The following is a 16,090-nucleotide window of genomic DNA, read 5'->3' as shown; positions in this document are numbered from 1 at the left end:
AAAAAACTATCACAGTAATGACAGGATGCATTTGAAACCTTTACACACAGTAAAACTTTTATGTGACTTAATACAATTGTTTTATCGATAGTCAGTTGCGGTCGGTGCCGTTTAAGATGAGGGAGGATGCATTTTTTTTTTGGAGCATGGCCTTATTTCCATTACAACATATTGGATGATTGTTATTCATATTCCATTCACCCAGCTCAATGAAGCATTGATAGGTTTAGGCTACTACATGATACTCAAATTTACCCACATGAGGTTGCTACAACCTAGCTTATGAATTGAAGTTTACAATGTAGGTACACAGGTAGAGAAAAATGAGAGTAATCAAGGTGACAGACATTGACACATTCTATACCAGTAGTCCAACAGTTGCAAACGAGAGTTTCTATTGGACAACTTCAGGTATGTTTATCCCAGTTTCGTTCCATTTGCTTCTGTTTAAGAAACCTTTCAACAGAATCGGTGGAACGAATACACCCCTGATCACATGCAAACACAGTTAACTTTCATAGCTGCCACAAACATACAGCACGATCCCTTTGATCGTTGTAGAATTCCTTCTTGCATCTTCGCACTCTCCTCCTCTCACCTTTTCCCTTTGCTTGTGGACTTTAGTGCACAACACAGCAGCTGTCTGGCCAGGCAAAAAAAAAAAAAAAACTTCATATCATAACGGTGTAGGCTGTGTGTAGCGGTTGTCACCATATTATGTCATAGTCAACATATCTACTAGAACTAACGCGTTAGTAAACCCACAATAATCATGCAGTACAGTCAGCAAGTAGTTACACCGGCGGGCCCCGGTGGCAATACATTTATAAAACCAAAAGCTTACATTAACTTGGAATAGTTCCAGAGTTGGATGGCCATAGCCAGCTAGCTGACATAGCACCCATCTCTGTTTGAACCAGGTGTTTGAGTAGACTACACTAGCTAACTGCGTTCACTAGCTAAGTAAGTGAAATAAAATAGCTAGCTTTCTCTCTCTCTCTCTTACTACTTCATTGTTGAAGAAATTAATTTGTTCAAAACTGTTCAACTATTGTCTTTCGCTCTCTGTGTCAACTACTCACCACATTTTATGCACTGCAGTGCTAGCTATCTGCAGCTTATGTTGTCAATACTAGATTCATTCTGATCCTTTAATTGGGTGGACAACATGTCAGTTCATGCTGCAAAAGCTCTGATAGGTTGGAGGACATCCTCCAACCTGTCATAATTACTTTGTAAGTCTATAGAAGGGGCTAAGAACCACAAGCCTCTTCAGTTTTGTATTGAAGGCAGTGTACCAAGAGGAGGACGGAAACTATCTGTCCTCCGGCTATACCATGGTGCTTCCTTACAGAGTGCTGGTGAGGCTACTCTAGACCTTCCTTGCAAAACAGTGCATTTTAATCAATTATTTGGTGACGTGAATATATTTAGTATAGTTTTCTTCTAAAAAGGAGAACTTTTGAAACGTTTTACTTTTAATTTCTGAGATTCACTGAGGAGGATGGTCCTCCACTTCCTCCTCTGGGGAGCCTCCGCAGATAGGAGTGGGTTAAAAGGTGCTTGTGCATTGATAATCACACCAAAGACAGAATTAACAAATATAGCTGCGAGCAGCAATGAACGTGGATCACAGGATGACAGGACACAATATCAGTGGGATAACAAAGCAAGCATTTAGGAACTACAGTATCTTCCTTTATGTGCAAGCATAAGTCAGAATACAAAATCTGGAGTGAATCTGACGCATGGTTCATGAGGAGATGATTTTTAGCACTGAGTATACCAAACATTAGGAACACCTTCCAAATACAGTTGCACCACGCGCCCACCACCCCCCAAAGAGCCTGTGTGTGGAAAATAGAGAAATAGTATAGAGAGAGAGAGAGCGGAGAGAAGAGGGAGCAACACACACACACACTGACAGTCAAAAAAACATTAGGAACACCTTCCTAATATTGAGTTGCACCGCCTTCTTCCCTCAGAACAGCCTCAACCATGTTAAGTTTTGCCCGTTTGTTGCAATCGTCCCAGTGTTTCTGAAGTTGACCTGGGTCTTTTCTTTCCTCCCTCCAGTGGGCACAGAGGAGCATGAGGAGCTGACGAGGTCTCTGGGTCTGATCAAAGACTGCATCGTCCACGTTGATGCCCAGGTCAACCTCCATCAGAAGGCCTCGCGTCTCCGAGACATCGCCCACAAGATGGAGCCCAAGTCTCTGGGCAAGATCAAAGATGGCCATGTGTTCCGCGGAGAGGACCTGGCCCTGGGCAGACGCAGGCTGCTGCACGATGGGACCGTCAACCACAAGGCTGCCTCTGGCAGACTCAAAGGTAACAGGATTACCTCTCCTCAGGCTGCATCTCCGTAGTCTGAAGTGACCTCTTCTGTCTGCATTGATCTCACACAGGTCTAAAAATGAAACTCCTTTCATTTCAGATATTCTTGCTGTGCTGCTGTCAGATGTTCTGTTGTTACTCCAAGAGAAAGACCAGAGATATGTCTTCTCTACTGTGGTGAGTCAATCATTTTTGTCAGTTAATTCCACTATGTAAACATAACTAATTTGAGCTTTGCCACTCTGGAAAACACTGACAAATCTGGCATACTAACTCAACAGAAAGTTATACTGAACAAAAATAAACGCAACAATGTCAAAGGTTTTACTGAGTTGCAGTTCATATAAGGAAATCAGTCAATTGAAGTAAATTCTATGGATTTTACATGACTGGGAATACCGATATGCATCTGTTGGTCACAGATCAGAAAACCAGTCAGTATCTGGTGTGACCACCATTTGTCTCATGCAGTGCGACACATCTCCTTTGCATAGAGGTGATTAGGCTGTTGATTGTGGTCTGTGGAATGTCGTCCCACTCTTCTTCAATGGCTGTGCGAAGTTGCTGGATATTGGCTAGAACTGGAACACGCTAACGTATACATCAATCCAGAGCAGGAACTCGGGATCTCGTCATGGTTTCTCTGTGCATTCTAATTGCCATTGATAAAATGCAAATGTGTTCCTTGTCCCTACTGCCACCATGGGGCACTCTGTTCACAATGTTGACATCAGAAAACCGCTCACCCACATAACACCATACAGGCTGGTTGTCATCTGCCCGGTACAGTTGAAACTGGGATTCATCCATGAACACTTCTCCATCGTGCCAATGGCCATCGAAGGTGAGCATTTGCTCACTGAACTGCAGTTAGGTTAAGACCCTGGTGAGGACGACAAGCACGCAGATGAGCTTCCCTAAGAATTTCTTTGGTTGTGCAAACCTACAGTTTCCTTAGCAGTCCGGGTGGCTGGTCTCAAACGATCCCGCAGGTGAAGAAGCCGAATGTGGAGGTCCTGGGCTGGCGTGGTTACATATGGTCTGCGGTTCTGAGGCCAGTTGGACGTACTGCCAAATTCTCTAAAATGACAGCGGCTGCTTATGGTAGAGAACTTCCTCAGGCTAGGTTTCTTTTTTCTCTCAATTTCCACTGACTGACATGCCCAAAGTAAACTGCCTGTTGCTCAGGCTTTGAAGCCAGGATATGCATATAATTGGTACCATTGGAAAACACTTTGAAGTTTGTAGAAATGTTAAAATAATGTAGGAGACTATAACACAATAGATATGGGAGGAGAAAAACCAAACATCATTTATTTTTTTTGAGAGCCCATGCTCTTACTATGGAACGTATAGGGAAATAATTAAATCTCCCAGTATGCAATTCTTTTGGCTTCCACCAGATGTCAGTAGTATTTGTTCATGGTTTCAGGCTTGTTTCTTCCAAAACGAGTAAGAATAATGAGTTTTACTAAAGGAACACAGTATGTGCGCTTGCGATGAAGAGGACACACACCTGCTAATACCATTTTCCTATTGAACATACTTCTTTCTGTATGAAATATTATAGTTTAGTTACATTACATTTATGGTATCTATGGATTAAATAGAAACATATTTTGACTTGTTGAAACAAAGTTTAGGGGTAGATTTTCAGATTCCTATTTGGGCATGTGAACGACTGGATTACTCAAATCGATGGCGCCAACTAAACAGACTTTTTGGGATATAACGAAGGATTTTACCTAACAAAACGACACTACATGTTATAGCTGGGACCCTTTGGATGACAAATCAGAGGAAGATTTTCTAAAAAGTAAGTGAATATTTAGTCGCTATTTGTGAATTTATGGAACCTGTGCCGGTGGGAAAATATTTTGATGTGAGGCGCCGTCCTCAAACAATCGCATGCTTTCGCTCAAAAGTCTACTGCAAATTGGACAGTGCAGGTAGACAAGAATTTAAGCTTTCAACCGATAAGACACTTGTATGTACCTAAATGTTTAATATCCATAATTTATTAGAATTGCGCGCCTTCCAGTTTCACCAGAAGTTGTCCCGTTAGCGGGATGCCTAGCCTTAAGAAGTTCAATCTCTGGCAACAGCTCTGGTGGACATTCCTGCAGTCAGCATGCTGATTGCACGCTCCCTCAACTTAAGACATCTGTGGCATTGTGTTGTATGACAAAACTGCACATTTTAGAGTGGCCTTCTATTGTCCGCAGCACAAGCTGCACCTGTGTAATGATCATGCTGTTTAGTCAGCTTCTTGGTATGCCACAAATGTCAGGTGGATGGATTATCTTGGCAAAGGAGAAATGCTGACTAACATGGATGTAAACAAATGTGCATTTAAAAAAATTAAAAAAACACTTTGTGGATATGAAACATTCCTAGGATATTTTTATATCAGCTCATGAAACATGGGATCAACACTTTACATGTTGCGTTTATACTTTTGTTCAGTATAGATACAGCAGTCGTCTGTATATCTGTCTTGAAAGAGGGATGGGCAACTCCAGTCTTTGCGGGCCAGAGTGGTGTCATACTTCCCCCCCCATCCCTAGCAAACACAGCTGATTAAACTAATTGCATTCTAAACTGAAGATCATGAATAGTTTATTATTGGAGTCAGGTGTGTTCGGCTCAAATCCCCAAGCTGACAAGGTAAAAATCTGTTGTTCTGCGCTTGAGCAAGGCAGTTAACCCATTGTTCCCCGAAGACGTGGATGTCGATTAAAGGCAGCCCTCCGCACCTCTCTGATTGAGGGGTTGTGTTAAATGCATAGACACATTTCAGTTGAAGGCATTCAGTTGTATAACTGACTAGGTATTCCCTTTTCCCTTAGCTGGGTCAGAAGTGTGATACCAAATCAGTCTCCCGAGGACTGGAGATACCAATCCCTGGTCTAGAACTATGAATAGTGTCTCCATTTTGCTTTCTGGTGTTATTTTCTTTCAATTTGACTTCTTGCTGCCTTCCGTATCTCCCCCAGGACAACAAGCCATCAGTGATCTCCCTCCAGAAGTTGATTGTGAGGGAGGTGGCCCATGAGGAGAAGGCCATGTTCCTAATCTGTGCCTCCCCCAATGAGCCTGAGATGTACGAGATCCACACCGCCTCCAAGGAGGAGCGCAAAACCTGGATGACACACCTCCGCCAGGCAGTGGAAAGGTACACACACACAGTTTAAAGAAAAGGACTAGAATGGACTGTATCTTAAGCTAGGTTGAGGAGTGATATTGGCACTATGGTGCACCTATAAGAATGTAGGAATGTGTGATACAAGTGGTAGGTCTGAAAGGAATACCAAAGGGGAGACTACATTACTGTAAGTCACTGGCCAGTGCCGGGCACAGTGCACGCCAACCAAGGTCGCCAGGTGCACAGTGTTTCCTCCGACACATTGGAGCGGCTGGCATCCGGGTTGGATGCACGCTGTGTGAAGAAGCAGTGTGGCTTGGTTGGGTGTTTCGGAGGATGCATGACTTTTGACCTTCGTCTCTCCCGAGCACGTACGGGAGTTGTACGTTGTATGGTAGTAGGTTTTTATACGTTGTATGGTAGTAGGTGCCAGGCACACCGGTTTGTGTCAAGAACTGCAACGCAGCTGGGTTTTTCACACTCAACATTTTCCTGTGAGTATCAAGAAGGGTCCCCCACCCAAAGGACATCCAGCTAACTTGACACAACTGGAGTCACCATGGGCCATCATCCATGTGGAACACTTTCAGCAATTTGTAGTCCATGCCCCAACGAATTGAGGCTGTTCTGTGGGCAAAGGGGTACTCAATATTAGAAAGGTGTTCCTAATGTTTTTTTACTCTCAGTGTATGTCTGTGTCTTGCTCTCTTTTTCATTCTCTCTCACTCCCTCTTGCTGTCACTCTTACTCGCTCTTTCTTTTGCTAACTCTCCTTTCCTCTCTATTCTCCTTCACTCTCCTCTCTCTTCTTTTTCTCTTAGTTGTCGACACACAGAGAGGCTCTTCAGTGAGGAGGAGGAGGCTCGAGCCGCCAAATTCAAAGAGTTCCAAGGTAACTAACGACGGAACGACAGACAGTCAGACAGACCACCTATCTTTGTAAAGTAGTGTAATGTCGATGCTAGGTCATAAGGGTTTGCTCATGCACCAGTCAACAACATTCACATTTGCTCAATGTTTCTCTTCCTTGTATTCCATTTATTTAGGAGAATCTGATCATTGAGAACTCTATTCTTCTGTCCCTCTCTCCTCTCCCAGATAGTCTGAGCCAGAAGGATGGCCAGATCGTGGCAGGTCTGACAGAGAAGCTGCAGCTGTTTGCAGACATGGCAGAGTCCGTGGCTGGTCTTGAGGATATCGCCTCACGCTCCCATCTGCTGCTGCGTGGTGACGCCTCAGACCAGGGGGAGACGCTGCTCAAGGGAGCCATCACTGAAGGTACAACAGACACAACACGTGCAGTACAGAATACAACACACTGGCTTTTGTTATAGTGTATAGGTTTTTGATCCAACACAAGACAACAAATTATTAATGTAATTCCCAAATCATTCAGACTGATTAGATTAGTTTGTGTTATGTACAGACACCCAACCAGTGGCGATTTTAGCATGTAAAACTTGGTGGGGCAAACCAAAAAAAATAAACTTTTGAGATGCATGCCTGCAAACCCACTACAAAACACAACACTAAACAATACATTAATTGCACTATAACGGTGACAAACGGTGGCCACACACTGTTAGGACCTAAATAAAGGTGTCCCAACACCTTACCACAGCTACACCTGGCTATCACCGGAGCCTTGACTGGCAGCAAAACAGTTAATTCAGCCTCATTTACTGCCTTTAAAAAAAACTGCTGATATGGCTGACTTGCTTAAAGAAATGTGGTTTCTACTGACAATTAAGAGGTACAAACTATGGCTTAAGGGTACGACGAGAGGATAAGAGGCAATCCGTTATTTCGATTAAGACATTAATGAGCGAGCTAGGACAGATGTAGTCAATATAACTATTTGTTCAGCACTTTTAAAATGGACAGCGACAGAATTCTAGAACTTCTTACATTATTCTTCCTGTACACCAAGCCAGAACCGTATGATAAATAAAGGGGGCATATAAGCAGACAATGAAAGCTCTTACAATATTAAATGATTACATTTCTCTAAAACAGGCTATAGGCTACATGTGCACCACCAAGTCAAAACAGTATGTGAAATTAGGAGGGGACGTCAGTGATCTTCAGGTCGGAGCGCTAGAAAGAGGCCCTAGTTCCTGACTTGCAATTCCAAGTTGGATGACCGTTCAAAACGTATTTTCCCAGTTGGAGCCCGTTTTTTCCAAGTTCCCATCAGATTTTCCAGTTCTGAGTTTCCAGTTGTTTTGAGCCCGACATAAGTCATGCTGGATTGACACCATGGCCAATGTTGAATGTCCCTATAAGCTTAGAAAAGAGACCACGCACCCACTCCACTGAATAGCAGGCTAGTGAATGCTTTGCAACGCTTGCAGTTAGCCACCGACACGTTTTATCTATAATTTCTCTTCATTATTTATCTTCAAGTATTTGCCAGTAGATTGTCGACCTGATTCATGATGACTGCTAGCTTGTTAGCTAAGATTTTGAAATATGTTGTTGACATGATCAGTCCAATCAAAGCTGCTGTAAATATAATGTGATTTGACATCATTTTATGTGTGGCCAATGACCTTGAGCCTTCGTGGTTGGGCACTTCTAATGTAACTGTGAATTTTCGAGCTCTACCCTTAGATTTGTCGGTGACGTAGTGTCCCCATGAGTGACAGAACACTGAGCCAATCATAGCGCAACTAGAGGACATTACCAACCCCTACGCTCCGTATTTTCCGCTGGCTTGCCCCATCACCACAGAAAGCACTGAGCTAGGCTGAAACACCTGCATTTTGGAGCATTTGTGCAGCTTTATTAACACCCCAAAAAATGTACGTTGTTTGCAAACTGATATGTGACACGTATTAATGCCAAAATAACATGCAAAACAGGCACCCCCCCAACAAAAACAAAAATACGGATTGCAACTGTACCCAACTGTAAAAAAATAGTAGCGTTAGCTCCGTCCTCACTACTCTTGTTCTTTCTTAAAACATTATTATTAATATTTCTTTCTACCTGCCTCCATCTCGCTTGCGCTATCCAGTGGAGAACCTTCAGAACCTGTTGTTGTCTGGTGTGACAGAGCTAGCGCCACGTCCAGAGGGGTTAGGGTCCGGGGCTATGCCCAGGAGAGCAGACACCTTCGAGGGCTACGACAGCAGCCCCACCATCCTCAACAAGAGTAAGTCCCCTCCACCTGCCTGCCCTGGTCTACATGTGCTCTATCACCATTGTATTCCCATTAGGGCTGATGCAATACCAGAAAACATTGTGTGCTATAGCTTAAATGTGACTTGGGATGTCATCATTAGGATGTTTGTTTCCAACATTAGGGCTGTTTTCCTAAAGAAGTTAAGTCTGCTTTGTGTTTCGTTTCCTATCCACGATACTAACGAGTATTGCAATACTGGTATCGTCCCAGCCCTAATTCCCATTTTGTGTTTGTGTGTGTGTGTGTGTGTGTGTGTGTGTGTGTGTGTGTATGTGTTAGAAGGCAGTGTGAAGAAGAAGAACTACAGTGGAGGGGACAAGGCCAGAGACAGGAGCCAGAGGGCCTGCTCTGACACCCAGCTTAAGGAGATTCAGGCCAGCCAGGCCCTGGAGCAGCGACCGGTTGGTCACACACACTCACTCACATTAACAAACACAGAGAAATTGGATGAGAAAATGTCTTGAAAGGACAGACTGAGCCACAACTTAAGTTCCAGGGTGACCAGGGCAACACACTCCCTGTCCCCACAACAGGGCCAGCAGTGTAGCTTATGTTGAGTAAACAGTGATAAGAGCATCACACCAGGTCGTTAAGAAATGTTTTTCAGGGCTACTCAACCTGAACTGTTAGTTAGGTAGCGAACTGTACCAGTATTTCCAGATAAATAGACTAGATGACCCAGTATTCCAAATGGGGACAGAACAAAAGCTACTTTACGCTATCATTACTTAGTAATGAAAGAGTAATCCATCCACCTGACATGTGTGGCATATCAAGAAGCTGATTAAACAGCATGATCATTACACATGTGCACCTTGTGCTGGGGACAATAAAATACCACTCTAAAATGTGCAGTTTGGTCACACAACACAATGCCACAGATGTCTCAAGTTTTGGGGGAGCGTGCAATTGGCATACTGACTTCAGGAATGTCCAGCAGAGCTGTTGCCAGTAAATTAAATGTTAATATTTCACCATAAGCTGCGTCCAATGTCATTTTAGAGAATTTAGCAGTAAGTCCAACCAGCCTCACAACCGCAGACCACGTGTAACCACCTTAGCCCAGGATCTCCACATCCGGCTGTCGGATCAGCCACCCGGACAGCTGATGAAACTGTGGGTATGCACAACCAAAGAATTTCTGCACAAACTGTCAGAAAATGTTTAGGGAAAGCTTGTCTGCGTGCTCGGCGTCCTCACCAGGGTCTTGACCTGACTGCAGTTCGGCATTGGTGGCCACTGGCACGCTGGAGAATTGTGCTCTTGACGGCTGAATCCCGTTTTAAACTGTTCCCGGGCAGATGGCAGACAACGTGTATGGCGTTCTGTGGGCGAGTGGTTTGCTGATGTCGTGGTGGGGTTATGGTATGAGCAGGCATAAGCTATGGACAACAAACACAATTGCATTTTATCTATGGCAATTTTGAATGTACAGAGATACTGTGACGAGATCCTGAGGCCCATTGTCGTGCCATTCACCGCTGCCATCACCTCATATATCAGCATGTTAATGCACGGCCCCATGTCGCAAGGATCTGTACACAATTCCTAGGAGCTGGAAATGTCCCAGTTCTTCCATAACCTGCATACTCTCGCAGGTGTACAGTCCCACAGTGTCCAAACCTAGAGTTGTGTTTTTATCTTCTCTTTCCGTTCCTGTCTCGGTCTCCCTAGTTCTTTGACCTGGTGGTGATGCTCAGAAACTCTACAGCCTGCAGGTGAACAAAACAGCACTACTCACTCGCGTTTCCCTAGATACCCTCAGTAACAACCTCTCCACATCCACTTACATGCTCATTCCAGCACGTGGCTCTGCTCCAGCCCTGTGTGTGTCTGTGTGTGACTGGGCATGAAAAATCAATCGGACTGCGGCCTTCCACACTTACCAATGCGAGACGCCAGACCCCGTCTGTCTGCATGTCAATGAAAATGATAAAATTACATCATATGGAGACTTCTAGACTAGCCTTTTGGTTGCTTATGGTCCGTGACCTACAAGCCTCATGCTTTCCAGAAGTTGACCCACGTATCTCCTCCTCTCCACCGGTCTCCCCAATCCGCAATTCAACGGCTCAGACACAAGAGGTATGTGGCAGGGTCTACAGTCAATCACGGATTACAAAAAGAAAACCAGCCCCGTCACGGACCAGGATGTCTTGCTCCCAGGCAGACTAAATAACTTTTTTGCCCACTTTGAGGACAATACAGTGCCACTGACACGGCCCGCAACCAAAACATGCGTAATCTTCTTCACTGCAGCCGACGTGAGTAAAATATTTAAACGTGTTAACCCTCGCAAGGCTGCAGGCCCAGACGGCATCCCCAGCCGCGCCCTCAGAGCATGCGCAGACCAGCTGGCTGGTGTGTTTACTGACATATTCAATCAATCCTTATCCCAGTCTGCTGTTCCCACATGCTTCAAGAGGGCCACCATTGTTCCTGATCCCAAGAAAGCTAAGGTAACTGAGCTAAACGACTACCGCCCCGTAGCACTCACTTCCGTCATCATGAAGTGCTTTGAGAGACTAGTCAAGGACCATATCACCTCCACCCTACCTGACACCCTAGACCCACTCCAATTTGCTTACCGCCCAAATAGGTCCACAGACGATGCAATCTCAACCACACTGCACACTGCCCTAACCCATCTGGACAAGAGGAATACCTATGTGAGAATGCTGTTCATCGACTACAGCTCAGCATTTAACACCATAGTACCCTCCAAACTCGTCATCAAGCTCGAGACCCTGGGTCTCGACCCTGCCCTGTGCAACTGGGTACTGGACTTCCTGTGGGCCGCCCCCAGGTGGTGAGGGTAGGTAACAACATCTCCACCCCGCTGATCCTCAACACTGGGGCCCCACAAGGCTGCGTTCTGAGCCCTCTCCTGCACTCCCTGTTCACCCACGACTGCGTGGCCATGCACGCCTCCAACTCAATCATAAAGTTTGCGGACGACACTACAGTGGTAGGCTTGATTACCAACAACGACGCGACGGCCTACAGGGAGGAGGTGAGGGCCCTCGGAGTGTGGTGTCAGGAAAATAACCTTACACTCAACGTCAACAAAACTAAGGAGATGATTGTGGACTTCAGGAAACAGCAGAGGGAGCACCCCCCAATCCACATCGATGGGACAGTAGTGGATAGGGTAGTAAGTTTTAAGTTCCTCGGCGTACACATCACAGACAAACTGAATTGGTCCACCCACACAGACAGCATCGTGAAGAAGGCGCAGCAGCGCCTCTTCAACCTCAGGAGGCTGAAGAAATTTGGCTTGTCACCAAAAGCACTCACAAACTTTTACAGATGCACAATCGAGAGCATCCTGTCGGGCTGTATCACCGCCTGGTACGGCAACTGTTCCGCCCACAACTGTAAGGCTCTCCAGAGTGAGGTCTGCACAATGCATCACCGGGGGCAAACTACCTGCCCTCCAGGACACCTACACCACCCGATGTCACAGGAAGGCCATAAAGATCCTCAAGGACAACAACCACCCGAGCCACTGCTTGTTCACCCCGCTATCATCCAGAAGGCGAAGTCAGTACAGGTGCATCAAAGCAGGGACCGAGAGACTGAAAAACAGCTTCTATCTCAAGGCCATCAGACTGTTAAACAGCCACCACTAACATTGAGTGGCTGCTGCCAACACACTGACACAACTCCAGCCACTTTAATAATGGGAATTGAAGGAAATTGATGTAAAATATATCACTAGCCACTTTAAACAATGCTACTTAATATAATGTTTACATACCCTACATTATTCATCTCATATGTATATACTGTACTCTATATCATCGACTGCATCCTTATGTAATACATGTATCACTAGCCACTTTAAACTATGCCACTTTGTTTGCATACCCTACATTACTCATCTCATATGTATATACTGTACTCGATACCATCTACTGCATCTTGCCTATGCCGTTCTGTACCATCACTCATTCATATATCTTTATGTACATATTCTTTATCCCTTTACACTTGTGTGTATAAGGTAGTAGTTTTGGAATTGTTAGGCTAGATTACTCGTTGGTTATTACTGCATTGTCGGAACGAGAAGCACAAGCATTTCGCTACACTCACATTAATATCTGCTAACCATGTGTATGTGACAAATAAATTTGATTTGATTTTGATTTGATTTAGGCCATCATCACCCAGCAAGACCGCCACATCAAGCTGCAGCGCAGCTCCCTCACTGAGCGTGCCTCCTTCCCCGGCTGTCACCGCGGCAACGTGCTCCTGGAGCAGGAGAAACAGAGGATGCTGGCCAGTTTCCACAAGTTGCAATTACTGCACCGACAGGAGCAGGTGGGACACAGTCGAAATTAGATTTATGGTCGCCCTCCACTTTGTCTTCATTACAATTGCACTATGTAGATCATGAAATCTCATAATTCTAGTAAAAGGGAACCACATTAATACGATCATGATACTTCCCGCCAAAACAAGACCACCTCAAACTCACCCTGTGACTTTTACTTAATTCAGTATTATTCCAGTCTGCATTCAGTCAGGTTGAATCTTGTTTCTACCCAGGCTTGTTGGGAGAGCGAGCGGGAACGCCACCGGTTGCAGGCAGAGGCCGCAGAGGACAGGCTGAGGCAGAGCGAGGAGGAGTGCAGGAGGCTGGAGGAGAAGAGAGAGGAGCTGGAGAGACAGAGGGAGATGTACCAACAGGATCTGGAAAGACTGAGGGAGTCGACCCTCAACGTGAAGAAGGAACGCCTGGAGCAAGACAATCGAGGTGGGTGGCGATGTTTTTATTTTACCTGGCAAGTCAGTTAAGAATACTTATTTACAATGCCAGCCTACCGGAGAACAGTGGGGCAGAACGACAAATTTTTACCTTGTCAGCTTGGGGATTCGATCCAGCAACCTTTTGGCCTAACGCTCTAACCACTAGACTACCTGCCGCCCCCAACGCATACACACACAATCACACGTATACACACACGCAATCCCACGTATACACACACGCAATCACACGCATACACACACTTATACCCTAGATCCATATGAATCGCTGTGCTATCCATACCTGCACATGGCTTACATGGCCCAACCCTACAACTCAATGGTGGTTCCCAATGAAAGCTTTTGGAGTTGTCTGGTGACCTACCAAGTGAACAAAACCAAATTCACCAAGCTATAACGAGTGGTTGGCCCTGATCTGCCATTTTGGAAGTTTACACTTCCCTATACTCTCTTGGGGGCTACAAAGAATCAGAATCACCGTAAGTCGAATTGTGTCATCGTCCGTAAATGTTACAGTTTTAAAGGAAGTTTGCTGCAATTCGAAACATTTTGCCATGGGGTGGATCGAAGATTTAGCGATTTCATAACTAATTTCATGCAATTCTACTCATTTTTCTCTGGGGCGGAGAGAATAATTAGCAGGTTTACTGTTAATTTCCTGCAATTCTACACATTTTGCCATAGGGCGTATAATTTTTTTCCAGTTTTTAATATCATATCAGAGTGAAAGTGACTAATAATGTCAATGGGGCCCCCCGGTTGGTAATTCGACCATGATTACTGCAAGTTTAGATAGCAGCATACCACCCTGCATCCCAGTGCTGGCTTGCCTTTGAAGCTAAGCAGGATTGGTCGTGGTCAGTCCCTGGATGGGAGACCAGATGCTGCTGGAAGTGGTGATGGAGGGCCTGTAGGAGGTGTTCTTTTCTCTGGTCCAAAAAATATCCCAATGCCCCAGGGCAGTGATTGGGGACATTGCCCTGTGTAGAGTGCCTTCTTTCGGGTTGGGACGTTGAACGGGTGTCCTGACTCTCTGTAGTCACTAAAGATCCCATGACACTTATCATAAGAGTAGGGGTGTTAACCCCTGTGTCTTACCTGGTAAAATAAGGGATAAATAAAAAATAACTTAACAATCTTAAAAATGTTTGCTGACATGGGCTGTCAGTGACTGACATAACAAGAGGCAAACTGCTGATGCACAACCAAATTTTGAAATTGCACCTTGTGTATTCTGCTATTCTAACTCAGCAGTAAGTTGAGACCCCAACTGAGTTCCTGATATAGACCATGCATAGGTTATATGTATGAAGCTGGAGACTCTTTTCTCCCTCACTAGCTTTAAGCACCAGCTGTCAGAACAGCTCACAGATCACTGCACCTGTACATAGCTGATCCGTAAATAGCCCATCCACCTATCTCATCCCCTTAATGTATTTATTTATTTATCTTGCTCCTTTGCACCCCAGTATCTCTACTTGCACATTCATCTTCTGCACATCAATCACTCCAGTGTTTAATTGATATATTGTAATTACTTTGCCATCATGGCCTATTTATTGCCTTACCTCCATTATCTTACCTTATTTGCACACACTGTATATAGACTTTTTCTACTATATTATTGACTGTATGTTTGTTTATTCCATGTGTAACTCTGTGTTGTTGTATGTGTCGAACTGCTTTGCTTTATCTTGGCCAATGTGTCAATGAGAACTTGTTCTCAACTAGCCTACCTGGTTAAATAAAGGTGAAATAAAAATGTGCAGACCAGCTGGCCGAGTCTGTAATACCTAATGCCTATGTTTCAACCAGACCACCATAGTCCCTGTGCCAAAGAAAGCGAAGGTAACCTGCCTAAATGACTACTTCCCCGTAGCACTCACATCTGTAGCCATGAAGTGCTTTGAAAGGCTGGTCATGGCTCACATCAACACCATTATCCCAGAAACCCTAGACCCACTCCAATTTGCATAACGCCCCAACAGATCCACAGATGACAAACTCAATCGCACTCCACACTTCCCTTTCCCACCTGGACAAAAGGAACACTTATGTGAGAATGCTGTTCATTGACTACAGCTCAGCGTTCAACACCATAGTGCCTACAAAGCTCATCATTAAGCTAAGGACCCTGGGACTAAACACCTCCCTTTGCAACTGGATCATGGAATTCCTGACGGGCCTCCCCCAGGTGGTAAGGGTAGGCAACAACGCATCTGCCACGCTAATCCTCAACACGGGGCCCCTCGGGGGTGTGTGCTCAGTCCCCTCCTGTACTCCCTGTTCACCCACGACTGCTTGGCCAAGCACGAATCCAACACTAATCATTAAGTTTACTGACGACAATGGTGGTTGGCCTGTTCACCGTCAACGAATAGACAGCCTAAAGGGAGGATGTCAGAGAGACCTGGCAGTGTGGTGCCAGGACAACAACCTCTCACTCAAATTGAGCAAGACAAATGAGATGATCGTGGACTACAGGAAAAGGAGGGCTGAACACGCCACCGTTCACATCGAATGGGCTGTAGTGGAGCAGGTCGAAAGTTTCAAATTCCTTGGTGTCTACATCACCAAAAACCATCATGGTCCAAACACACCAAGAAAGTCATGAAAAGGGCAGTACAACTCCCTTTCCCCATCAGGAGACT

The 16,090-nt window shown here is 45.1% G+C and overlaps 1 protein-coding gene across 1 annotated transcript in view; it reads left to right on the top strand.

Moving 5' to 3' along the window:
- The window catches only part of LOC139407989 (rho guanine nucleotide exchange factor 18-like), a 35,918-nt gene that overhangs the window by 13,031 nt on the left and 6,797 nt on the right, over positions 1-16,090 (top strand). The window contains exons 7-17 of the mRNA XM_071151839.1: positions 2,077-2,331; positions 2,438-2,514; positions 5,334-5,512; positions 6,304-6,374; positions 6,581-6,760; positions 8,502-8,639; positions 8,952-9,070; positions 10,222-10,269; positions 10,370-10,387; positions 12,828-12,992; positions 13,221-13,428. Coding sequence (XP_071007940.1) covers positions 2,077-2,331; positions 2,438-2,514; positions 5,334-5,512; positions 6,304-6,374; positions 6,581-6,760; positions 8,502-8,639; positions 8,952-9,070; positions 10,222-10,269; positions 10,370-10,387; positions 12,828-12,992; positions 13,221-13,428 — 1,458 coding nt within the window. The remainder of the gene's footprint in view (positions 1-2,076; positions 2,332-2,437; positions 2,515-5,333; positions 5,513-6,303; positions 6,375-6,580; positions 6,761-8,501; positions 8,640-8,951; positions 9,071-10,221; positions 10,270-10,369; positions 10,388-12,827; positions 12,993-13,220; positions 13,429-16,090) is intronic.

This window comes from Oncorhynchus clarkii, chromosome 4, assembly GCF_045791955.1.
Source record: "Oncorhynchus clarkii lewisi isolate Uvic-CL-2024 chromosome 4, UVic_Ocla_1.0, whole genome shotgun sequence".
Taxonomy (NCBI): Eukaryota; Metazoa; Chordata; class Actinopteri; order Salmoniformes; family Salmonidae; genus Oncorhynchus; species Oncorhynchus clarkii.
This window is presented reverse-complemented; position numbering and strand designations above follow the sequence as displayed.